This window comes from Centroberyx affinis, unplaced genomic scaffold, assembly GCF_046629955.1.
Source record: "Centroberyx affinis isolate AG114_WGS23_722 - 3 ecotype Tasmania unplaced genomic scaffold, CSIRO-AGI_Caff_v1 ptg005268l_1, whole genome shotgun sequence".
Classification (NCBI taxonomy): domain Eukaryota; kingdom Metazoa; phylum Chordata; class Actinopteri; order Beryciformes; family Berycidae; genus Centroberyx; species Centroberyx affinis.
The window spans coordinates 72,378-100,322 of NW_027282625.1; the positions used below are offsets into that span (position 1 = coordinate 72,378).

At 41.7% G+C, this 27,945-nt stretch overlaps 1 protein-coding gene across 1 annotated transcript in view; it reads left to right on the plus strand.

The window, feature by feature from the left end:
* Positions 1–27,945, plus strand: part of LOC139667045 (low-density lipoprotein receptor-related protein 1B-like) — a gene marked incomplete at both ends in the record, with an annotated part of 84,741 nt that overhangs the window by 6,817 nt on the left and 49,979 nt on the right. Inside the window, one exon of the mRNA XM_071546424.1 lies at positions 16,122–16,259. Within this exon, the coding sequence (XP_071402525.1) occupies positions 16,122–16,259 (138 nt within the window). The remainder of the gene's footprint in view (positions 1–16,121; positions 16,260–27,945) is intronic.

Consider the following 27,945-nt stretch of genomic DNA (forward strand, 5'->3'; position numbering starts at 1 on the left):
TCAGAAGTAGCTGACAAAGCCCCTGTGGAAACAGCACTTAGGACCACCGAGAATAATGTGGGCCTGCCTGCGATGAAGCTGCAGTAACTATATATGCGGTGTATTTTGGGCTGCCGATCAACATCCTGCGGGGTATTTTATCTGGCAAGTCCCATATTGAAATAAATGTATCACAAATGTGTCTGGTCCCCATGAGAATTGGCGCCAGTAGGACGGAGGTTTAGGGGGTAATGTAGCGTAGCACCTTGTTATTGAGCTGAAGGACAGGGCCTTTTGCATTATGTAACGTTTACTTTCCTACCTCTCCGTCGTTCTCTCCTCGCCGGGACGCAACCCTTCTGTTGACTCATCAAAAAAAAAATCCTAAAATATGCCATTACCCTCACTGGAGCATGTTTACATTCAAATACCACTTCTGCATATTTTGACAGCGTTTTTTTTTCATTGAAAACGCTCGACTCTTTGACTGTCTATAAAAAAATATGCATGCTTTAGCTTTTACGTTGCTGTCTCCTGTTAAGTAAGGGGCGGGGGGGCGGAGATCTGCTCGGGGCATGAGAATGCTTCCAGGTGATGTTCTCATCGCACTATCCCTACAACATCCTAACATGGGATTGGAGTGTCAGTGCGGCTGAAGGTAATTGGATATCGTGTTTAGTTCCTCAGCCGTGCATCTGAAACCTCAGTGTGATTAGAGATCAAATGCAGCTCGTTGGCCTCTGCTGCCATCAACATCTTCAACCTGCCTCACACGCATCTCACTTGCAGTCGTCTTAATCTGCTGTTTTTGCAGCCAGAGAAAGGGATTCTTCTTCTTCTGAGGCGCAAGGCTTTGAAATAAGACTTTTAATTTAGTCTCTCTCTCTCTCTCTCTCTCTCTCTCTCTCTCTCTCTCTCTCTCTCTCTCTCTCTCTCTCTCTCTCTCTCTCGCTCTCTGTACAGTTGGAGCAGAACTCGTATACACTTCCTCAGGCTTGTGCCATCTGCTTTACCGGTAGCGCTAGTAGGCGGGAAACAGACACAACAAATATGGTGTGTATGTCTCTGTGTGCGGTTGAAAGCGTACGCGAGCATATGTCCATTTCCAGGGCTCTACAGTGCCAGTATTTCACTCGCATTTGCCCCTAAAAATAGATATATGCGAACCGGAAAAATAATTTACGGAGTAAAGATTACAACCTACCGTGATCTTCCCGCCCCCACCTACATCGGTAAAAATTAAGCCCATTAATTTTTATTTTGAGCGAAAAAGAGACGAGGAGAAAGAGGAATCCGGCGAGGGGGATTCGCAAGGTTCAACTAACGAGGCTTTTGTAGAAATTTAACTGACACAACTTAAGACACAACATTTCCGGCTAGTAGTAGCCAACAGACTGGAGTTCTATTTGAAACAGTTTGTAACGGTGTATGTGTTAGCTAGTTGGCTGTTGGATGCAATCCTTACATTTCAGCTGTATGTTAGTTGGCTAGCTCTCTGCTGCCATACAAACACCTTGTTTGTTGAGAACAGTCAGCACACATCATTCAGCATTATGTCCAACCAGTGTTTATCTTCTACTGTGGCAGGTCGCCACCGTAAAGTCGCGACCCGCCATGCTAAAAATACGTTCTATAGTGTTTTCTATAGTATTTGTATAGTACTCAGTAGCGGCACCGCTGCTGAAAATGCGCCGATTTGTTTTTTTTATTAATTGCAGGCTATTTCTGCCTAGACGCACTTTAATGATGGAAGTGACACATAGTGGTGTGTGGTGGCAGACAGAGAGGACATTCATTTGCATATCTGTATAGGCTACTGTGGATTTTATGTTGATTCAAGTGTAGAGATGTTTGTTTTTACTGTAGTAGCCTACTTGTTTACATGATGGCATCTATAGAAATTATTTCTTTATGGATTGTAATCTTAATTGTAGGCTAAGATGTCATGCCAATAAAGTAAAAATGTCCATATGGCTTATGTCCATTATTACCTGCTTAAATTGGCTTAAAGCTGTCACACTAACCACTTAATGGCAATACATTTGCCTTTTATTGTATATTTTATCTGGGTGTATTGTTAGGTGTGTTTCAGTGTTGGTGATATTTAATAATTGCTGCCAACATCTGTCTATTGCCACAACAACAGATCATTTGGGGGTTTTACATTAAAAATAAGCAGATTTTCATATATACTCTTAATACAACTACTCAGTACCAAAGAGTACCAAAGAAATCGGAGAATTATAAAGTCTTCTTGAAAAAAGGATTCATAGTTTTTGTAAAGTAAGTGCACCATTGAAATACTTCCAGAAGATAATCTTTATGATTGAAAACATGATTACTTAACATAGTTTAGCTATTTTTATCTACAAACTACAAAAAATGCTCATGTGTGGTACCATTTTAGACAGTCACAGTTGTGTTGCATACAGTGAGCTAAATAAAAAGTAGTAGTTATGTCTCAATAAAAAACATATTAGCATCATAATGGCAGCATTAGGCACTATCACCATTGATTCCAATTACAGTCAGCTGAGAAGTTGACCCAGGTAAGATGGCTGCCATTTGGTCCCATTCCAGAATAGGAATTCTCTATGACATGTCCCCTCTAGTGTTATATCTCTATGGTCTAGTAGGCATGGGCCAATGTGTGATTTTGGTGGTATGTGCTATTGCACAGATGTGTGTCCCTTAGTACACACACACACACACACACGCGCGCAGTATAAATATGTATGTAATAAATTGTTTGTTAATAAACTCTGTGTTACTTGAACATTTTTCACTGTGCTCCTAAATTTCTTTGTGTGTACTCCTTGGGAAAAAAGCTAGCATAGAGCCCTGATTTCTATGTGTGAAGGCACTTGATGATTTGTAGTCTCGACGATTAAGACCTCCTCCTCTGCCGATGCACGTTTTTTTGCAGTAACGAGAAGTCGACCGACCTCTTTGCCCTTGAAATATCATTTGCTTGTATCCCCCCCCCTGCTCCGCTGCATCTCTTTCTGCAGTTTAGCAGACTGTGTTTGAGCATTTTTTTTTCTGGAGAGAGTGTTTGGTTGAGAATGAGTTTGGCTTCCCGGTGTCACTCCACCACCCACGCAATGTCTCATCCGTGTCAGAAGTGATGCACTGGGAGGAGCACACCACCGCTTTGTCTTCGCTCTCGCGGCGCCTGTCTCAACAGTTCGCTCCATTGACAGATTTTCCCGTTTGTATTCCTCCCCAGTATGAACATCGTAAAGGACAGCATCCCGGCTTGTCACCTGAAGCGCCAGAGAAAGAGCATATTTTATAACCTGACATGCTCGCTGTCATGGAACCATAGTGTGACATTAAAGTACTAAAGCCTGCATTAGCCCCCCGTTGCTGCGACAGAGCACTGCGAGCTTTAAATCAGAACAAACAGATGACACATGAAGACCGCGCCGCACAATGAAAGCGAGAGGCTGCAGCATCACAATGGCGAGCGCCGACCGCTTCCCGTACAGCTTTAAACGCAGCCTGGACTTGGCTCTCAATGAGTATGAATCACTGACACCGACCTTCATTTATTTATTAATCATGAATAATGGATAATATAATAGATAGAGAAAGGGATGAGCTAATGCCATTTCTTATAGCCGCTCGATAAACAGTGGTCATAGTCCAATGATAATTCTCGGGGAGTTGGGTTAGAGCCAGAGGTTATTTCGAAAAAAAATACACGTCCTCCCCCTCACTGTGTATATTCTGCTTTAACCACGATCCTCATTAAAGAAGCCTTCCAGCAAAAAATGATTTATTTACTCCCTTATGATCAATTGATTCACACTATAGGCCAGCACACCAATTTGGTCCCTGAAACACATTGCATAGTGCAAAATATAAACAAAGTCAAAGGTCAGAGCTCTCCACTAAAACTATTACATTTTTAATGAAGGAATCCAAGGCCAAGGGATGGGAGGGTTTCTCCATTGTATTTGAAGGACATATGACCGAACTGTCCTCGATGGCACTGAGGGGAGGTCAGTTCACGATGTCACACACACACACACACACACACACACACATTCAAATCACATTCTGAATTGCTCCTTGACCTTCCTTGATCTCAAATGCGGTTGCCACGTCTTGACTGTAGTGGTGTATGTCTAGGAGAGTGGTTGTCATAGTGGGGTTTGGGTTAGGGTGGGGGTGGTTGTTGGCATGAATAGAAGAACTGTGTACTTAGCATGAGCAGCGACAGCCGCCATGGCTGAACAGACAAGGAAAGGGCGCCACCTGCAGAAACTCAAACATCATCAATAGAAAATCCAAGGAGAAAGACGTCATTTGATTCGTTCAGTTGAGGCCAAACCTTTACATCGGCGTCTGCAGTAATGACATTAAGTTAGAACACATCAGCCATAAAGTAAGACTATTACGTGTTTATTATCCTCTTATGAAAGGGTGTCAGGCTTGAATACAATGCTGTATATTGTGCTCCGAAGAAGATAATTGTTCTCAGTGAATATTGGTTTTAGCCCCTCTGACTGCAATATATGTATTATTCATTTGAAGTTGGTCCCAGAACAATTAGATTAGAACATTTGCATAATGGTCGGTCACAACAGTATCTCTATTGACTAATTATGTCGTTGTTTTCCAAATAATATTCAATTGGCCTTTTTGCTGTTGTTTGTATGATGCTTCTGAAACGCAGCTCTATTGGATTGTCCCCGGCTCCATTCGTTCCTGTCTGTAGGCTGATGTATGGCTTCTTTATTGTACAGTAGAGCCAGGATGTATGGAGGCCAACACAATGACAGCTTCATTCCATTGTACACTGCTGACATTATTCCTGTCCATCAAATGGGTTTGATTGAATACTCAATATAATTTACAGCAAATTTTTAGTTAACGCACACATGAGTAATGAGGTGTCAGTGGGTCCGATCGGCTCTGGAACGTTACTTTTATGATTTTGCTCTCATTTACTGTACATAATGCATGTAGCATGTGTTGATTTGCATTTTTGGGGTGAGATATGGCCGCTAGGAGAATTAAATTATGGTGGAAGACGTTTTTATTAGGGAGGAAATTTAAATATTTTCATTTGAGCTGATCTGTCGTCTATCAAACTCTGGGTTATTCTTGTAAATATAAGTGATACCAGATATTATGCAAAAAAAAATCAATCATTCCTATATGTTTATGCAACAAGGACAGAGATTAAATGTGCAGAGTTGACTTCTGGACAAATAGACTGACAGCGAATCTCTTTGGCATTTAGATTCAGATTCACTTATACATTCATATGAATGCTGCTGCCTCTCAGATGGAATGCATACTGACTAGACTTGATGCAAAGCAAACATTTACAGTAACATAACAAGGCAGTCAGAGGACTGCTGCATCCCACATGCCCACCTAGCCCATAATGCCATTTAGGTAACCATGGCCAATACAGACTGGGCTAGGCATCTATCAAGTTTGGTCCCATATTCCTACTTTACATTCTGGTTTTAGATTCATAACTCTATCTTGCACATCTCCATACAGGACATAACTATATATATGTATACAGCATACAGGCATGTATGCTGTGTATACAGATGGAATTAACTCAGCCACAAATCTGTTCAAACTACTAAATCAACGAACAAATGGAAAATATCAAACATTGAACATGTGGTGGAACAGGCAGATGAGACATAGAGACCACAATCAGCATGCAGAGCTAACATGCATTTCTGTTGGTTTACCACTTTGTGGGAGGGAGCGCCATATGCAATGTATTGTCTCTCATATGAATGCAGAATTTGTGTGACAAGCAGGTGACAAAATTAGGTCTCAAGAAATGGTATCACTTGCTTAGCAAACATCAGGTAGCCTGCATACACAAATCTGTATATCCCCAGTTAAGCCCCCTTATTTTTAAATAAAGAAATACGTACCTGTTCCTAATCCGATCCCTGGCTGCGTGCTCGTGCCGCGCGTGTACCCTATGACGTGTGTGTGTGTGTGTGTGTGTGTGTGTGTGTGTGTGTGTGAGTCATGTGAGCGCAGTTTTTCCTGCATGCGGCGTGTAAAAACCTACCTGAGACACAGAATGGCAAACCCTCGACTCAGCACCCTCGCCTGCCTGTCCATTAGGGCTGGGTATCGGTACTCGATACCTTTAAGGTATCGACCGAAATAACCCAGTACCAAGTGGTATCGAAACTTCTCCAGTCAAACGATACCTGCATTCGATTCTTTTTGTACACAGATCTAGAAAAAAATGACTATTTGTGTGGTTTTGCTCGCAGCCAATCACCGCAAGCGTTCTTCGATTTAATGCGACGTGTGATTGGCCCACTACCACAGCAGCTACAACCCATACAGTCTGTGGTGGTGAAGTCGAGCGCGGTGTATGTGACGGATTTGGCAGCTCAGCGTGCCGAGATGCCACCAAAACGTAAAATAAAAGGTATCGAATGAAGTACTCTCTTGGTATCAGTATCACTTTAAGGGTGCTGGTATTGGTACTGGTATCATCATTTTTTAAACGATACCCAGCCCTACTGTCTATACACGCAGAAAGAACCAAGGCCCTGGATGTCCAGAAGATTATAGACTCATTTGCACTGAACCACAACAACAGACGCATCGTCCTTCTATAAAACAACACGGCCCACAAGTATTTTTGCAATTTTTGCACCATGTGTGCACAGTTGACAGGCATAGGCTAAATGCACTTCTCGTTGTGGCTGCACTGTGGATATTATTCCTTTAATTTCTGACATTGTGATAGACATTTAATTCATAACATTATAACCAATGCACAGCAGGACGCATGTATATTGTCGGCCTACAAGTTATTTTTGTTTGCAGTAGAAATATAATCACTAAGATTGTGATGATAGCCAGTTCGTTTTACAAGTGTGTGAACAGTTTATTGCTTTTCTAGATGTACAAGTTGGCTGTCTCTACAAAATGCAGTAGACATTGTTCATTTCTATGCTGTAACTGATCATTTTGGCACAGATGAATCTGATTTTGTATTATAATGTCAGTTTGTTAGCTAAATAACCATTGCATCTGGTTAGCTAAGTATCACTGTCCTGTTGTGAACATTTGCACACTGGGAAACATATCTAGTAGAAGCTAGTGTTACAAGTGGTTAACATTAATATCAGTTGCTAAATTAGCCTGCTGGTTGTTGTATATTCAGCCATTATTGATGTGTCTTGTCCATTTGTATTGTATTCATCTGTACCACATGCCACCTGTTTGTCTTATCCTGCTGTCTGTCTTGCCAGGCCATCCTTGCAAATGAGCTTCTTGGCCTCAAGGGTTTCTTTGCCTGGTTCAATAGGTTTGAATGAATGAATTATTTGCACAGTCTGTTTTCCAGTGGACCTCCAGGATGACACCAACCGTGGTTGCTAGGACATTCGACACGCAACAAAGCTTCTATAAAGCTTATGTCTACATAACATACACAGAACATATACGCACAAACACATTTTCCCACCAGGGAGGGAGTTGCAACCATGTCATTCTTTTCTGAGGTGATATTAGGGTTTCCAGATTTACATCTTGGTAACACTGGGCATTATGCGAGCATGCACACAAGTGTGCGTGTTGTGGCGATCGCCCAAATTAAGTTATAAATAATAAGAAATATGTTTTCACATCTCCTCTCATCATCCCAAGGAAATTTGCCGAGGATCCGACAGCCAAACGTCTCCGGAGACTCGACGACAGCTTAATAATCACCATGGTAACTGTGAGTCGGTTGACTGGTTTAAACTTGGTCAAACCGCTACAGTGTGTGCGGATGTGCTTGTGTAGAGCTCAAACCTGGTTAACCTGAATGTAATTCAGTTTTATCAATATCAATCAGCAACAATATTATACTTTCTATGCCTGTTCAATATTACATTCAATATTATTGATAATAACCTCTGGAGACCTTGCATTCCTATATGATTTTGCTGAAACAGTCGGCAGCACTTAGTCATTCCAATGTTGTAGCTAAATCAAAGTGAGCACAGTAAGTCCTGTCAATAAACTAAGATGAACAAACGTTACTTAGCCAACTAAATCCAGTGAGAACAGAAAATCACAAAAAAGGAGGAAAAAAGTGTAATCAAATATGTGATTCTTCTTATAGTGATCTTACTGAGCTGGGAGTGTGAGCTTAATCCAAGTTGACATTTTTCTATATGACTTCCTGCTTTGTGGAATGGTAAAATATGTATATTCCCTCGCACCACTCCAGTTGCCTGATGTTACTATTAGATGTGCATGTGCCCCAAGTACATACGTATATATTTGATAATAGAGTTTAAACACACGATCAAACCACATTTTTGATTGACAGGTGACAATCGCTGTCATGATTCAGTATTTGCTCTCTTTTACAGAGTAGAGTGATCTTATGTACTCTACAAGCTAGTAAACATTATATTGCCTGCTGGCTTCTGCAGCTCGACTACTTAGTACTTACAGAAGCAAAAAACACAGAGACGCACACAGTCACTTCCGACAACATAGGGGGAAATCTTAGTGCAAATAACACACACACACACACACACACACACACACAGACAGAGAGAGAGTTCACTTACCTTTTTATCTCCATCATGTAGGACTGCTGATAAATAAGCCTATTAAAACGTTGCACTATGCCCACACAATAAAACACACACCCACGTGGGGTGATAAGGTGACTTGTGGTTGGTGGAGATTACCCCTGCTCTAAAGCAACAAACACCCACCCAAGACAGGGAAATATCGGACCGGACCCCCAGGCATCTGGCGACCCTAGGTGAAGTAAAACTTGAACATGTAGGAATCTACAGCTGCAAAATAGGATCTCAGCCTTTGAAGGCTACATCTTCTGAAAAATTTGCCTCTTTATCTGGGCTCAGACATATACAGCAAAAAGACGCTCTGGCTGAGTGCATCGTCTAAAATGTCAAGGATGTAAAGGTCACACGGGAAAAAAAATCTGGTGAAGAGTCCTACATGTTTAGGCCACTGCACTGTTTAAAAGTAGAACAGAGCCGTATTTACCACTGGTGAAACACTGCTCAGAGCTGACACCTAATGCTGTAATGTGAACTAAAATCTGCTCTTGTTTATGCCATTGTGCTATATCCGTGCGCATGTCAGCAGTTAGCTTTGTTTCCACGGAACTGTTGCAAGTCTTTGCCAAATGCCTCAAAAGATGCACATTGCTTATGACAAGTAACGAGATAAGTATCGCACTACCACGCAACCAAAATTTGTTTAGGCCAGGGTTTGTTTGCCTTTGAGATATGAGTTATAGCACACAGCCTGGTACAAACAGGCCCTGTATCCAAATCAAGCTGAGATACGGGGGGGAAAAGGCTTTTCCCTCCATTAACAGTTTTTCGGATGACAGTCATAAATATATCATCCCTCTCCATCAGCAATTCAAGTCAAGCCACAGCATCACATCGCCCAGACATCTGAAAATCCAAACAGCCTCAAGCTTTAAACATCGCTGGTTGACACGTAGGAAATTGACAACAATAAGATCACCACAAATAGAGAGGATGTGAAGGTGAAGAGTTCACCGTTTCCCATGAGTTCCTGAAGCTTCAGCACGCACTCAGACATAGAGATACACACACACACACACACCAGCAACTACACTGAAGTCTTCATGCATTTTACACTTCATCTTTATTCTTCCAGACCAGTGACAGTGAGGCTTAGGAGCCCAGAGATTAATGTTCACAACATTACACCACTTCTGGCAGCATCTTCTCTGTCATCTTATTTTTGAACAGCTCCATGCACTTCATGGAAGCCAACAGTAGGCAACAGACCTGTTACTCAGTTTAGGGTGCCAGGATTTAAAGCCCAAGTAATCACTTCTATTTGAATCGGTTGTGCTTAAATCTCCTGCTGCGGAATCAATCAATGTGTCTTTTACAGGGCCAGGCAGATTGTAATAGTGGCTGCTTATGTTCATCATTTCATGTATATATTTCTGAAGGGAGTGGTGTGTTCCAGGATGACAATGCAACTCATGAGTGGTTACCAAATGCTTTGAAGAGCATGATAATATTGCTAGCTATAGGCTACAGCCCTCCCAATAATGAGATATGAAAATCAATTCAATTTTGACGATGATGAAGACCTTTGTCGGTCGCAACGCGTTGGTCATTTTAAATAGATATTGCCATGTAAAATAAAGGCATTTTAATTTTGCACAAACCCTACAGTGTGCCTTGGATCGTTTTTGAAGGAGACTTGCATTTTAAATTTTTTAATGAGACCATATTCCACTCATGCAATGAGCCCTTCACAAGATGGAATAAGCACAGTACACCTGAAGTATCCAAAGAGCACCTGTATGTGATCACCACAAAGACCCAGCAGCACTTCTACTCCATTGTCTTCACGTTCAGTGGGAAATTATATTCGTTGAAAAAGTATTTTCCATTGATATCTTGAAGAAGGGCGAGAGCGCACAGATGATGACTCAAATCATTATGTGGCAGTGATTACAGCGGGTAGGGCCCTACGCTATGTTTTCCATTTTGCAATGCAGTCAAAGAATATGAATTCAAAACCATAAATTTTGACTGTTTTGCCTTTTCCTACTGTGGTTTTAAGCTGAGCAATATTTACATTCTGGCCTAAATAACAGATAGATCAGTATCTGGATGGGCGGGCAGAGCATCACGTATTGATTCCTCATTTTCTCGTCATAACTGTATTGTGGCAGCGGGGCGGGGATTACTCTTGATGCATTGTGGGTAGGCCGCCTGTGTTACTGTGTTACTGGTTAGTTTTGCCTTAGTAGTTAAGTTCCCTGTTATTTAGTGTTTCTCTTTACCTCCTGTGCCTTGTCTTTGTGAGTATGCGATATTGTAGCGTGACACCCTTTGTCAGAATGTCATGTGGAGTTCACGCATGTCATTATATGCATGTCATTATGCCTTTTGCTAGACAATAGTAAAAGTTGTGCATCAGACCAAATAGTAGACGGCAGCATTTCACATGGCAGATTCTTCCAGTGATGATGGATTTGACAGCTGGTATTGTGTTGCACTGATTCAATAGCTGTGAAAATAGGCTTATTGTCATTTGAGCTTTACATACTGGTCTTTGATAAGGTTACACTGAGCAATAGCCTGCTTGATATTGTTAACGTCCCTGTTTGATTGGTTGGCTCTTAGCATGGTTTTGGTTTAGGTTTAGATGTACCCAAAATTATTTAAAGCACTATCATCATGCTCACAATTAGATCTGAGATATTTGTAAGAACAACAAGTGGTGCATTAGCTACAGCAAAACAGGGAGATTTTAAAATGAAAAAATCTATAAAACCCAGAATCTGTGTAAAGAGGAACGTGAAAATTAATTTGGGAAAAATAAAAGTGAGTTTCCATAGGGCCTTGCACTGTTCTGATCCTCTGAGATGAATGTGGGATTCACCATACCACAATAGTGCCCTGTGTTGCTATGGAGCCATTACGGGAAGTCTTTATGCTGCTGTTTCCTTTATACTGACTAGACCCTGTGTGTCTGGCAGGGCATGTCAAGATAGGGAGCCTCAAGTCAGTGGGCATGCTACTTTGATCATCAACTTGGCCCAAAAAATAAGAAAATGAAATCCATCGGCACATATGCAAATGATAAGTTAGGGATATGGCGAATCCCTGAACAGAGGAGTTCAAAGAGCCCCCCCACCCCCCATTGATAGGTTCTCAATTATTTTCTTTCAGGAATTCATCATTCCACACATATACCGGTAGAGTGGCTCTGATTAACGTGATAATCATAATGAACATAGCCGCTGAAATTCCACCCAGAAGCCTTTCATTTCACATTAAATAGAGGGATTAGCTTGGCCCAGCTGATTCCTCCTCATTCACTTCTCCAAAGTGGGTAAATATCACCATGTTTTTTAATTAAAAACACTATGTGCAAAGGATATAGGATCGACAGTTTGTTTTGTTCACGCTGAAAACTAATGGGACGTATAGACATTTTTTGAAGTTGAAAAGGTATAGACGCTTTGAATAGTGCAGACTTTTCTTATGGGAAAATATTTGATCTTCTGACATGTGTCATTTTAGCAGAAAATAATAGATAAAAATGTATTCTATAGGCAGCATTCACCTGATGTATTGAACTGATATATAACACTTATGTTCCTTCATAATTCTTGTGCTGAAATTTGTGCTTAATAATATTTGTGCTTCATAGTGAAGATGGTTAGGCTACAGTACAAATGAAGGTAGCTTTGCTAGTGGCACTAAAATATGTGCAGTATTTACTGGAGATGGGAATGTTTCATTTTAATTTATAGTTCTGTGTTATTGTAAAGTGAGACTTTAATAAATATCGATGCAGATCGTAAATGTTTGCAGCTTCGCCTGAATAAGCATCTCACACTATCATTTTTTTTAGCTTGCCAGGGGAACATCCGCCTTCCACTCAAGGTGTTGTGATTAAACTGGTATTTAAGTGTGCTTGCTTGTTTCATCTCTGGACATCATTCATTTATCAAGCCATTACTGGGGCTGCGCAGTTCTCATCTAAAATAATTGGAGATTTATACATCAGGAGTTGCTTAATACAAGTGGGACCTACTTCTCCAACTTTCCCAGTTTGTCTCCCTTTTTCTCCTTCTCTCTAACTCACTACTTCTACCTACCTACCTACCTACCTACTTTCCTACCTACCTACATTCCTTCCTTCCTACCTTCCTACCTACCTATCTGTTGGACCATTTGAGAACCACTTGGACTCAATTACAGCTATACTTGCCATGCAGTGACCTAAAGCCATTTTGACTTAAAAATTTGATGTGATAATAGAGGCTTTGCAGGTGTGTCATAAATCTCCTATCAAACACAGCTGACACCATCAGGTCCAGTTGACTACAGAACAGGTTAATGGTTACTGGGCAAGAAAATTGATACCTGAAAAGGGTTGTTGTGTAGGTCTATTCAGTAGCTAATGTTAAGCCTGTGTTAAGTAAAAGTGAATGGACTGATGAACTAGGATTTTTTTTCTAAATGTAGGTTTACATGCAACTATTACTAGCTACTAGCTACACAAGCTGCTGTGCAATGCAGATTTGTTAAAAACAAGACCGTTAGCCAACCAATGGTTAGCTAACAAGTTAAACATGTCTATTCCATAATGTTGAAATGGCTGAGTCTTAAGTTTAGAAAACAGCTATTCTTGGCAGACCTGTCAACTCTCCCGTTTTTCCCGGGTTTCTCCTGTATTTTCACCCCCTCTCCCGCCGTGCCCCCGTTTGGTAATTTTCCCCGTAAATCTCCTGTATTTCCCTATTTTTTATTTTTACAGAGAGAGAGAGAGAAAGAGAGAGACAGAGAGAGAGGTGAGTGAGCGATGCCTCCGCCCCTCGCGAACGGAGCGTCAGATGAGCCGATCAGTGCGATCAGACAGCAGTAAAACTTAACAAAATAGAAAGGAATCCTTCCAAAAAACGAAAAGGTGGGGCAGAGAAATTGAGTGACAAAAAATAAAGGCCTGTGAAGCTGAGGCATCAAAATGCGCAAAAATTACTGACCTTTTCAGTAGTGCAAGCACCAGCAGCATTTCCATTGCCGGTGGAACGGCATCAAGAAGCTCAGTGCCTCTCTCTACATGTCCTTTTACTGCAACATTTAATTGTTTATAGTTTGTTATTAGACAACGTTATAGTTTATTAGAATTTATTGTTACCTTGTGTTGGTTAATTTAAATATTTATTGTTGAATGTTGCCAAATTAAAGTGCTAAAAATGGCAATGGCAATCCCTGACTGATTTCATCTGTATTGATATACGTAGATTATATTGCATTTTCAAATATAGCCCTTTATCATGATGCACTAAATGCTCAATGTTGTGGTCTCCTCACAGTGGTGGTCTGCTGGCAACAAACTGTATGTAGTACTAACAACAACAACCATGTGTTTTGCAAGGTTTAGGGTGGAGTTTAGTATTGATCACGGTGGGAAAAAAGATATCAACCAGCATGCTAGTTGGTAGATCTCTGGAACCGAGAGAGGAAATCCCTTTCATAAGGAAAAAATTATGGTTGGGTGGGTGTCCCGGAAAATCTCCCTTATTTTCAAAGCCCAATGTTGACAGGTATGATTCTTGGCCATTGTTACCCAAGGGTGAAGCCTGTCAACATGGCTGCCAGAAAGTGTGTTACATTGTATGAAAGCTATAAGCTATCTATATATCTATATATCTATATGCAATGTTGAGCAAGTGTGCACAACATACAGTAGCTGGGGAAGTTGACAGAGCAATCGCGAGCACCTCAGCTGTTGAGAGACCATCTGTGTGCCCCTGCATGACGGATCAGAGCCGCTGAATATTCATGCCCCATCCCTACCCTCATCACATTAGATCAGGGCCCATGCGGCGAGAGAGCAAGGGGAGAGGCTGACAATGCTGTTACGTTGTCAGAGACCCTCACAGCTGTGTGTTAACTAGCACATTTGCCGAATGGACAAGTGCTGTGTTGTGGCGTCGGGTTGAATGCTGTATGACAGTGTGTCACTTTTCCTCAATGACCGAATGCGGGTTTCCTGTGTATTTTCAACTGTGTTGATTGGTTACTGGCAAGCTGTAGGATCCACCGTTGATTTCCTGCAGGGTCTGTAATTGTAAGAGAGAAAAAAGGACTTCTTCTTTCATTAAAATGATTGCTGACATGGTCATTTTAAGCCCATTGCCTACTGAATACTGACATTTTAGGATAGAATCATCTACTGTATATAGAAGTCATAGGAGACAAGTTAAGTCCTGGATTCTCTGTATTTTTTAAATGTTGAATGTATATTTAGATATGTAAATATTATGCTTCAGAAATGAAGTTTTTTATAATATACTGTCTGGAAGTAGCAAGGCGTAGAGTGCAATCTGTAAAGTCATTCCTGAAATGAAGTGGAAGAAAAAGCTGAAAGACTGACGCTTAGTGAAAAAAGACCCCAGCAGATGAGGCTGCCAGCGTGCTCATGTATGAAATATGAACTGCGGAGACAAGGTCACTTATATTTGACTCGCCTAAATATGGTGTAAAGTGTAGCGAATCCTCTGGGCTCAGAGAGCTAGCCAAGAAATGTACATTAAAGAAGACGATCTCCCGCCACCCTTTTAAAGCAATAAAAACGCTCGAGAGGAGAGGCGAAAATGAGTCATCATCGTGTCAATACAGACACACTCCTGCCGGTCCACAAATCCGTTCTTTAAATCAGCGGGGAATGACAGCCCTCTTTGTAATAGCCACCTTAATTGTGGCATCTCTTACCTTATGAAGTATAAATGGATGCTGTGAATAAGTAATTGCCCAGTCGAGATGGTTCTAGTGTGCTGGGATGCAAGTTCTGAGGTGCGGGGAAGAACTCTCGGGATTCGTAACGGATCCCGTCACGTGGGCGATAAATCTCCCCGCTAAGTGGCTGCGATGGCGCATTGGTAATTGATACCAATGTAGTTAAGGTGGAGATGTGACACATTTACAGTGCTGGCACGCCGGTCAGATGTGTTTTATGTGCTCTCGTGGCTGTCACGGGGATGAGGGTCACCTATGTGCCTCATGAATCCTTAAACAGATGCTCTCCGCTGTTTGCCTGGTTGGCAGGGAGATCCGGGGCAGTTTGTTATAGGACTCCGCCGGCGTGGCTGCGAAGCAGCGCGGCGAACATCTGTTGTGTGTAAAGAACAATGCTGTGAAGTGTAAATACATTTGCATATGTATACGTTCTCCCGCCTCCCATGTACGTGGTCTTGAAGTATCAGCACTTTGAGAAAGACACTCGCAAAATATGGAAAAAATGACCTCACCTGCAGAAAATGCAAATGATAATGAAGAAATATGCACATTTGTTTCACGTTATTTCAAGGTTTTGTGTTTCCTGGGTATCATTCCAAAAGCTTAAACAAAAAAAAACCTTGTTAATACTCATTTTCAGTGGCTCTAAATTAATGCAGTACCTGATTGTGTACCTGACATTTGTGATGGACTGGCAACCTGTCCAGGGTATTTCCCTGCTTTCTGCCCAATGCATGCTGGGACAGACCCCAGCCCCCCCCCCCCCCCCCCACGACCCTTAGAAGGATTAAGTGAGTTAAGTCATTTTCAGTTTCACGACAGCTTCTTGTTTCCCTGCTTTAGGTGCGCGGGAGGTGGTGATCAGATGTCCCCTCAATCACATACAGTGCATCGGGACGAAAAAATGTATCCACTTCAACAAACTCTGCAACGGAGCCAGAGACTGTGAGGATGGATACGACGAAGGAGTGCACTGTCGAGGTAAGAGGGACTGTTGTTATGTGCTTAATGTTAGCGCTGCATTAAATGTGTCAAATCTATGATCTATGGCTCTGTGGGAAATACTTCACTTTGACATCCTGTAAAAGGGCTTCACAAAAGAACTCCATTATTCCCGACTTTTTCACACAGTCAGGGAAAGGCTTATGTGTGCTCTGACATGGCCTGACGTGCACTTGAACCGGCTGTAGTGATGTTTTTCCTTGTCTATTGAGCATCATTTCCACCTTCACCTAGCAAAGATTGCCATCCTTTTATCTTCCCTCGGTACATGATGGTCTGTAATCAAAATGTGCTTTTGTAATATGGCTGCTTGGGCTGGCAGTTGGTTTTTTGGCACTGCCTGTCCTCTCTGGTTAAATTGGTAGTCAAGGTGACTCCCCATCAGCCCGCCTGTCAGAGCAGACGAGAGGCGCGGCGGGACGGCAGCACCAGGTGTTGTGTCGTACACGGCTTTTTGTTGTTGCTCGCATTCTTCCCGACCGTACCAAGCTGCTATGGACACCTGGCTTCTGTGATGAGGCAATATCTGCCTAGCGAGCGCTGCGGTCTGGGCACAACGGTAGCCTCTGTCTGGCGGAAGCTGACCTTTACTGACCCGCAAGACAGGTATAGTCATGCTGGGCTTTGTCTCTGCGTGAGCGCTAGGTGCGAGGGACGGTTCGGCATCGCGGCCTCTGCTTAGCAGCTGAAAAGAATCCAAAGGTCTGTTTGCTGGCACAGGACTGAAAGTGCCTGCTCCGGCGTTGCGCTCCAGCACAATAATGCTTGCATTGATAAATTGACTTGGTAGGTTGCCTGGGTGGAGAGATTCAGGGATTAAATTAATATTGATCTCCAAGTGGGTGGACATTGTAACCGTGTGCGATATAAGTGTGTTTGGGTTTAAAAATGGCAATTTAAATGTATGATTTGAGTATATATCACCTGTACATGAATACAGTTTTGATAAATGACATGTTAAAATGCTGTATAAACGATTTTTTGGGGGGTATGGAACCATCCTTTAACTATAACACCACAAATTCGATGCTGCACTGGGGCTACTTTCCATCACTGCTGAAATCTTCCAGAGCAACACACCAGTATGTGTGGTTTTTAGCGACTGCTAGCCACTGCTACATTTCAGTACCTGTCCTTGGAGCAGGTTGGCATATAAATGGAGATTAGGTGCCCTTTATAACTGTGGCAGTGCTGTGCCAGTAGTAGTGGGGATCAAACAACCTTTCAACAGGTTAACAGCCTGATTGTGCATTCACATTGCGAGCACCTTGGTGGATCTGTTGCTCTATTCTGACCGAATGTGGGCGGCGTGAGAGGATCTGATTGTATCTGTGTAGCGGTCAGCCGCTGCAAGAAGTTTTGACCAAGAAAAATAAGCAATGTATTTACAAATCATGTATTTCCGCTTTTGTTTTGCCTTTATAACATTACATCATTTCAATGAATTAACAAGCAAGCGCTAATTAGGTAGCATAAATCCAAAATAAACAGAAAAAAATCGATAAAACGACCTCAGAGCTTACACTTGACCCCATCGATGGTTGCAGCCTTTCTCCAGGCATCATTTTTGAGCCGTTTATTCCTGTCGTCTTTCAAATAGAAGTAGTAGAGAACTGGGAAGCTTTGAATGGCTGGAATGAACTTCTCAACTATTTTGGCAGAGCTGTTGTTCACGAAACAAAATCAAATAGGCAGGGAAACAAGGGAATCTGACTGGCCGTTGACGGCCGTTGACGGTGGAAAATTCAGTGGTTTCCAATATAGGAGCTCTATAGGAAATGAATGGACTTCCGGTGACTTGTTGATCGTGTTGCTCACAGTGTGAATGCACAATGAGGACATGCCATGCCACGCTACCTGCTTGTGTGAGGAAGACATGGTCTACAACCACATGAAGACATTTTATATTGTTTGTATTATCACATCGAACCAGACAGAAACCACAGAATGCATTGTTTGTTTCTGGAACTTTTGGACTCCCAGTATGTTTCCAAGCCTTTCAGATATCTTTGTTTCTTGTTTAGCTCCTTCTTTATTATTTATGTTTTAATAATGAGGTAATGGTGAAAATTATTAGATTCATGAGTCACCATGTCATTTAGAGAGATTTTGCTTGGTTTATGAGTTGAAATGCCGGGGTGTCCATCATGTTTATGACAGTGCCAACCAGCAGACTGATTAGACTAGTGTAAATGGTGGCAATAAAAATGAAGAAAATGTCAGCCTAATTCACGAGTAGTAGGCCTCACTATACTTGCTGTATCTTACTGAGAGCGTTGACGAGTCGCTCCGATGCCAACAAATCCCCCAGAGAAAATGAAAGGAAATTGGAAAGGAAACAGAGGAAGAAAAGATAGACTTCTCCTTTAAAGGATTTCTATTATTGAATGTTTCATCTAGTTGCAAAGTCTGTCGAATAACTAAAAATGGACTTTGTGTGTTGCTGCTGAGTAGGAAGGTTTAATATGTGTGTGTGTGTGTGTGTGTGTGTTTTAGCTCTAATATACCGTTTGAAGACAGAACAACAGCACTTTACAAACCCTTTGCTCTACCTTTGAGCACCTCCTACAGTTTGCTAAGAGATGTGGATTAAACTGTAAACGCAAATTCCTTCATCACAACTTGAGAGTATCTTTAAAGGAAGAGTGGAGCAACATAATGGGACTCGTCACTGCACAAATTTCTAGCTTTATTTTTGTACTTTTTTTTTTAGGATTATAAATTATAATCAAAACGTGTGTATATCATAATTAGTAATTATCATTAGGAATTAGGAGTTGAAAATCTCATTATTATTTATTTGGTTATCAGTTTTTCTGATAGTCATTGCTTTTTCTTTTTTGAGTTGCTAAAATAGGATTCCATAAAGTGTGGACATATGATGTGATGATAGAAGAGTAATGAGTTTTGGCGGGCCAGCTGCCAACTAAAAATATGTGGGACAACAGCTTCTGTTGAACCATACAGTGATAATTACAGTTTTTTGTTTTTTTTTACAATAGATTCATGCTACTTTTGGATACACATCTTTCCTGAAAGTGATTCCTGAGTCTGATTAAGGTGATTCTCTTTAGACCTACTAACTTTTACATACTACCTTTTACCTACAAGACCTACTAACTTTGGTTTATTTAACTCTATTTTTTCTTTGCATGCCATATTTTACTCTACAAGTTAAAATGCAGAGGGTAAAACAAAGTATAGAGCCACAGCTCTCTCACTTTCAGGCGATAATAGCCAAAATTGCCAATAAATCCAGAAGCAAACTCACTCTCATGCAAATCCTGAGTTGGGCTGCACTGCTTTGCTTTTCAAATTTTTCGTTCAAAGCATCAGGGTTAGCTTGTCAGTTATTTCAAAGCCCACGACTACTCAGAATAATCCCAACCAAACGGGTCATCTGCTGCACAGTTCATCCTGCTCGCAATCTCTGCCACATGCCATCCTTTCTTTCCGTTTAATAATTCAGGCTACTTTCCACTGCACTGTCACATTCATTACCAACACTGATAACGCATAAATTAGGCTGTGAAATCAATGTAGAATTCGTTTTAATATTCTAAATACAAATTGAGAAATCTTTTTTAATGGGACTGGCTGGCGAGGGAATGCTGCTGCACCCTCCACACCTCTACCTCCTGCAACCTTGAGATGAAGGGGCATTTTACTGCTCCTAAAAATTTACTATGGCGATACATCGTAGTAAATCATACATATTGGCTACTGCGGGCCTATATGGATTTTCCCTGAGAGCCAGAGATCTCACCTTTAACATATCTAGATTCAACAATTTTTTTTTTTTTTTTGGGCTAGAAAATGCAAGGAATCTATCAAGAAGATAAAGTCAGGTATGTCAGGAGTATCTGACTTTTCCTTAATAATAGATTTCTTGAGAAAAGAGAGCTTTGGCTTGCAAAGGTTGGTGACTACTGCTGCAGACAGAAAAAATATGTGTATTTGGGTAAATACTTCAATTTTTGGCCATGCTCTTTATAGGCATGGCAGCCATTTCTCCAACAATGTCCCCTTTTGTATTCAGTTTGTGTAGTTTGTCATGGTCCATGCTGTTTTATAACCTTGCTGCAGCCTTCTAATAAATAAACTTACTTGTAGCTTTGAATCACTCCTGCAACTGCTTGAGCCTGCTCTTCACTGTCAGGCCCGGCTACTCTTCAGTAGCGCTTCGGGCATCTGATTGTCTCTGTGCTCTTAACCTTCCAGTGAATTGCATGTGACAGCTACATGTACAGTGTCTGTCTGTCTCAAGGGGCTATGCAAAGTAGCACATTTCTTGTCAAGTCTATGTGTAACATGGCAACTGGCTGCTCTACCTTCCTTAAAAAAAAAAAAAATCAGATATGGGTGCTAGGGATCGGCTGATATGTCGAAATTCAATATATCGCAATACAAAAATGTGACATTGCGTATTGTGGGGAAGAAAAATGAATTGTGACATCAGCTCCATTTTATTCTGCTGTAGTAATCACAGATGAGACGCTTGACCATCACAGTTTCACAAGCTCTCCATCCAAATTATATTATTTGCACTTTGTAATGACATTTTTAAATTGTTGTTTACATTCTAGGGAGCCAGTGCCATTGCTAGAAAGATTTGTGGCTCAGAAATAAACAGAATTCTGCCAGATTTTGTTGTCATTTGAACTTTTATTTATCACATCGTATCGTGGTTGTATTGAATCCTGAACCTCATATCTTGTATCGAATCGTATCGTGAGATAAAAGATCCCATCCCATCCCTAGTGGGTGCTGTATGCGATCCACATCCTAGGATTGTCCACCTACCTCTTAATGCAGCACTGCAGCCAGTTGCTTTGGCAACTCCTTTATTTAAAAGAAGGTAGACAGATTTATTCTTCCTCAAGGTATCAATTTGTCTTGCCGAGACTGTGAGATTGTCTGCTTTCTAACGGCCTCCTGTGATTTATCGGAGTTAAAGCTAATACGGAATGGTCCCTCTCAGTTTGTGTGGCACCGACCTTCTGCTTAAGTTCACTCGGGGACACATATGCTCAGTCCCGCTCGGACAGACCAGACTCATTGGGAGGCAGGAGAAATTGAGGTCACCAAAGAGAAGTTTTAGGCAACCAGCTGGGTCTCTCACAAAACTTTTTTTTTTTTTTTTTGCCTCCCTTCCCTGCCCACCTCTTATGAATATACATGCCGAATGTCCCGAGAGGCCTTGATATGAAGGTGCCCAGATGGAAAACCACCAAACTCTTTTCGTTCACCTTCAGGAAACTTGCTCATTCTTAATCGTATGCTCATGGCTGTGCCGTGGGATCTCTGCAGTCTGCATGATCAACACTTTCCACACTGAATCACCTGTTTCTGTTTGTTTAGAGGGTTTCCTGGGCACGGTGTTTGTACAGTAAGTCTACATGGAGGAGGGAAGGGGAAAAAAAAGCCAGACTTAAAGGAATACACTTCAGTTTCAGAGTTCATGTTTTATTATTAGGGCGGTTCAAGCAAGTGAACATCAGCATGAAGATAGCAGAAACACCCAGGTTCTAATCCGTGATGTCAACAGGATGCACGGCCTGGAGCTAGCTGGAAATTGAATTGGAGACTTTGTCGACTCGTATGGCCAGTTTCACAGACGAGCGTTAAGTCTAGTCCTAGATTTAAAAAGGAAAGCTTTATTCTGGTGCTGTGCTTAATCCATGTCTGTTCAATCAGCTTATTTAATGTTTTCGCTTTTGCACCCAAATGTGTTGCATTTTAAAGCGATGCTATCAGCTCTGAACCAGAAAATGCGCCCTTATCTTATGTGGAAAATCACGCTGGGTACTGTCACAGTCACCTTTTTTCGTCTTTGCCAATGAAATCTCAGCGGAGCAGGTCTTATTGCTAAGGGAGCTGATAGATGGGGAACAAAGGGAAGCGGCTTCAAAAAGAAAACAAACTTTACAAACCCTTGATGGTAGAAACATGGCTCGGTATCAAGCTTTGGGGTTAGCACAATCGTAAATGACATTTTTCAAACAATGATGAGTCATACTAGAGACTGCCTCATGATAGCACATTTACATCAGTGTCATCGGAGATCACAGCTACATCGAGACACACTCTGCTATCTCGCTGCTGTCTTATGGGACATTGTTGTGAATGTTCACAAATACAGACTGTACCAGGGTGTAGGAATTGCACATCTGCATGATGAAACCCAGTGGTATTTTGCTGTAAATTTGACAGGATCACATAGTCATAGTCTTAATCTTTTGGTGAAAATAACCTTTAAATTTAGTCAGATTTTAGTCATGGCATATTGTTTAAATTTAGTCAATCACACAATTTCAGCTTTAGAATAGAATAGAAACAGCACCACTCTTTTAGTGTAGATTACATTTGCAACATTTAAACACTTTCATATTTTTAGCTGCGACCAGCAGCTAGTATAAGTCTGTCGGTCAGTCGTTGGTCCCAGAAATTTAGAAAATACATAACTGCGCATGTGCCATTGTAGGACACAGCTATAAAGACTCTATGAGCCTGACTGCTGCATGGCTCTGAGTTTAGCTCGGTTGGTAAAGCATAGGTTTGCCACACCAGACATCCCAGTTTAGCCAATGACACACAGCCTTGCACAATAGGCTGTAGCTACCTTTTCTTTCTGGGTTTAATTGCTCTGTAGCCTAGTTCATCTGTCTTCAGAGCTCTGGACGTATAAATGAATGCATAGCCTAAAGTAAATCAACTAATTCTAATTTTCCCAATTAAAATACCCAAGGTGCAATGTATGGCAAGCCGTTTTAACATTGCACAAGTGAGAGAGCAGACTGTGACTCCCCACTGCAGCTGAACCAGAGGCCAGGAGGTGAAGGGTTGACATCTCAAGGTCTGTTGGTGTGTGTGTACGGCATGAATCCTCCTGGTCCAAGGTTCCAGTTCCTTCTTCTGTAAATTCTTTTAATCTCATCCTCTGACATTTGAAAGAAAGTAATTTTCCAATTAAAGTCTCTTATTTATTTCTTATTATTATCTTTCCTATTTTTTTCTCTCTGCCTGTGGTGCCTTGGAACAAATAACTCAGCAGTCATGGCTTTCTCAGAGTTATGATGCCCTTCCTCTGGCCGCTAAATACGGTGCACAATTATAGTTTAGTAAATAGATCGGAGCGATCCATTTCACTAATCTCCACCTCCGTTTTTGCGCCCCACCATCGCCACTCCTCGAAATAACTTATTAATTGGGTCAAACGCGCTAAAAGTCTCCTGCCAGGTGTCCAACCCATTTCCATGCACCAACTACTTGTGTGCACAGGTTAGTAGATCAGAGTCTGCATTGTTTACACGTAAAACTGCATTAACGCCACCGCAAGCATTTACTACGTGCTTGCGGTGGCGTAGTCATTTTTCTTGTGAGAATAATGTCAGAAATAGTAATTACTTTAATCAGTCAAGTAAACATCATATGACAGTGTACTATGGATCTAAATAGCCAGGAACATTACCTGTATTAATATATCTTCAAACATCGAAAGAAAACTTAACACTGCAGCACCATCTCCTCCATCTTCTCTTAGTTCCTACTCACTTCAGTTTATACCCACCAGGTTCTAATTTTAGGTATAATTTGAAACAATGTAAAATCTGTTGTGCAGATGCATAAAACATGACCGCTGACATCAGAGCGTCACGCAGCTCATGAAGTCTTTTACCTCTATTGACATTTTGATAGGCCATTAGTAAGCATATGTGGTTATTTTCACCTCTAACCAAGCTTGAACCGAAGCATTAATTCCATCATTAATAATGTGATTAAGAGTAATAGCTCGTAATTGCTTGACATTTTCCGCAGAAACACCCCGTTTGTTGTGGGTAAAGTGTTGAGCAGGTAAAATCCTTGTTTGCGCAAGAAAATTTCAATTCCAAAGATTAAAAACGGTAAACAACAGCTCCGATTCAGTCTTTGTTAACCTTCCCTTAAACGCAGCAATTATCCTGGAGAATAGCTGTCTAACCGTGGTATTGTCTCCACGTGCTTTCAAGACAGTTGCAGTATGTGTATTCTGAGCAGATGTTCGGCATTCACTGACACAGACGGAAACACAATTATCTCTGATTTAGATTTTGAGAGATACATGGATGGAACACAATGAAATCGGCGCGCCTCAAAACCGTTATTAAATCATCCTAATCTTTCTGTTTTAAGTGTCTTTTAAGTGTGTCCCGCCACCGGTTGAAAGCGTTCGACGTCGAGCCATTATACCTTTTTTTGGAGAATCGGATATTTCAGCAGAATACATATCGGCTCTGATCTTTGAAAAAAAAAAAAGACTTACTGTGACATTAATGAGGGACCGTTAGGCGAGACAAAGGGAAGAGGCGCAACACAACGGCAGCCGCGAATCGCTTCCTGGAGAGCGCGCTTGATTATGTGTGTACAGATTTGATTGGACTTCCGCTGTCAACCTGTGCCAATCTCACTTACGCCGGCGGAGGAGTCGTCGGCGGGAATAATCCTCCGAACGCCGCGGAATATTTCGGTGATGAGGTGTAGCCGCCGCGAACGTTGCTCTGTTTTGACAGGCTCTCATGTATTTGATCCCGGGGAAATATGGACCCATTTCTGCCGCGCGAGGGTAAACTGGGCTTTTATGCGGCGATGATTCCCTGTGTCATACCACCACCTGTCAAAGGCTTGTCTCCGCTGGTTTGCCTCTCTGGAGGAACGGCACATCTCACTGCTTTAATCTATTCGGGAGGGGGGGGTTTCAAATCACAGTTGCCCTCTGAGAGTATCGGGTGAAGAGTAACAAGCGCGGTTCTCGTTACTGACGGGGGGGGGGGGGGGGGGGGGGGGGGGGGGGGGAGAAGTGCCGCAGCGTTGTCTCTCCGGCTCATCTCTCTCGGCACGTGCGCCATAATCTTCTCGTAAAGCGCGAATAAATGGACTTACCATGCACTTTTCTTTTCTTTATTTTCCTTTCCGGCAACACATAAAGCTGCCCTCATCGAATAATGAAAAACAATGTCAGACATGCACCTTCCCTCCCACCCTCTGTCTCTGAACAACATTCAATTATCTCACTTGATTAACTTTTCATTACGACAACTCAAACAAACAAACACTTTTCTCCGGGGTGAGGGAGCCCGTGATAAGCGATGCTCCTGTTCCGAGACGACTAGCCATGAATACAGCTCAAATTATTTTTTTTTGGGGGGGGGGGTGTTTCTCTGCAGGTTAAAAATGTGCTGCCAACCGGCCTTGTAGACTGTAATATATTAGCATATTTATTAAATTTTTTGCCCCTCTAATGGATGGAACATTTACAGTAAGCAGGCAACGCGATCGCTCTCCGCTCTCCTGTGTTACAGTACAGTGTGCTGTGATGCCTTGTAGTTATTTTACTTCATTGCAGTCACTTTATTAGATGGGGAAGATGTGGTTGTATTTAGAGTGTGTGAATTCTCGCTTGTGCTTTCAGTATAATTGCAATATTTTGATTTGATTTGAACATTTGAAGGTCATTTCCACAGTAGTCCTTGTATTAAAAAAGTTTAAAGTTGGATCCTGTGTGAGATTTTGCTTCGCTGTTTGACAAGTTGAACTTTACCAAGTCTTGTTATCCTGGTAAAACTGGTTAAGGTTGACTGTCAGGCCCCAGCACGCACTATATAAACAACGGCAGACTCCGGCAATCAATATTTCATGCGTCTCACTTTGTTGTTCCACAGTCTGGCAAGATATTGTCACTCATATCATTACTCTCCCTAATATGAGGAAACAATCTGGTGTCATCAAATCCTATTACAGCGGATTTTCTTCCTCAGGAGTGGTTGGAATTAAAATTTCATTGTTCGCTGGAAGATTTCGACACCCACACCCGTGATGTTTCCTCCAATATTTAAGGGCATGTCAGAAGCTTGGCAGTGCACCAGTTCTCAAATCCCTCACCAAATTGTGCTTTGAGGGATTAACAACATTTACTGTCACATTTGAGCCCTAGTTTCGAGCTGTGGAATTACATTTTCTGAAAACTACATGTACATTGTGCGTGTATCTCTCAATTCCTCGGGAAAATGTTACCTTCTAGACCGTCCGGACAGTTCTATGTCACATCAAAGCTGACACACTTAAGCTCCTCGGATAACTTCCTGAAACCTCTTCAATAAATTGTGTCACCGCAATCATCGCACATCTTATACAAACGATATTCCCCGGCACACAATTCTGACGCTTCTTGAATGTTTGAACCCCAGAGAGATGAATAACATTAATGGGCCAGTTTCATCTTTGAGGCATCACATGTTGTCACTCATGCCACCCTGAGGACACCGACCGCAGCGACAAACCGGCAGAATGGGTTAAGCCGCTAATTTGTGGGCAAGAAAACGCATTCTACGCTTATTAAAGGTCCTTCAGCCAGCCACGGATGCACCTCCTGTGTTGGGTCAGCATCTTAATTTGGTCTCACATTAATTAGAGGCCTTGAGTGCAAACAGAGAGTTTGGGTAAAGGCTGGCTGTCCGGAGACAAAGGCCATGGCCGTCCCTGAAGGGAAGCCATAATTAGGCCAGATGGGGGGAAGCTAACTATTAGCCTGGGCTTACCCTCCTCCAGCCCATGGTGGAGCTTCTTGTTTGTACTGGCAGAGGAACAGTGCCACGCTCGCCATGCATTCTGCCATCTGTGTGGCTGCATGTGGAGGGTCTGAGAATCCTCTGCTAGAGCGGTCTCAGGCGGACATCTGCCTTTTTTCTTTGAGCGATTTGGTCCAGTTTTATGCCACAAATAGGCTGAAATTGAGTGCTGAATTTTTAATGACGCGAATACATTTGAAACATTTAAAGGTGCAATAAGTAACATTTTTAGTATTCCATCGCACAGAATGACCACAACTGCAGCAGGGGTTGATAGGGTTGTTGATCAGTACCAATAACTCAAGGATTACTTGGCCACCCACTGAGATTTCTGGCCTTCAAGACTCACTTTACGGTCTGTACTTGTCACCCATTCACCCGTTTCAAGTCACTCCCATCCCCCCCCACACATACTGGCATTGTCAGCTGCTCAAAGTTACAAAATTTCATTCTCAAACTAAAAAAGCAAATGCCAAAGAAGTATTATTATTCCAGTATTTAGTATATTGATATACCTCTTCACTAGACGTTTGTGTTGGATCTCTGCTTGAATTACCGACCTTACCTCTATCTTACCTCTACCTCTATTGTGAAAATCTGACTTTAGTATTTATGTAATTTACAGGCCACTGTAGGCTGTGGCAGAGACTTAACTGAGTTTGTTGCAGTACTGGTCATAGATTACTTAATACCCCTTTAAGAAATAATGTCTAATGTTTTTCTTTTAATACTGTACATTCTGTATGTAGTATGGTATTAATCATATGTACAGTAACTATCTTACATAATAGCTATGCTTTAACTAGAGGTGTTACAGTAGGACCTCATTAATATGAACTGCAGATAGCTCAACTGATCGGTTGTTTTGAAAAACCATAATTAACACATTTGCATCACTGTGAAAACAGATGGAATTAATTTTGCGCAGTTGCTGGAATCACCTTGTTGAAACATTTGATAACAGCAGATTAGACCGGGCTTGCCATTGTGAACGCACACGCCTGCGTGTTTCATACTAAATAAGCTTTGACTGTGTGTATTTCAGCAATTCATTTTTTTTT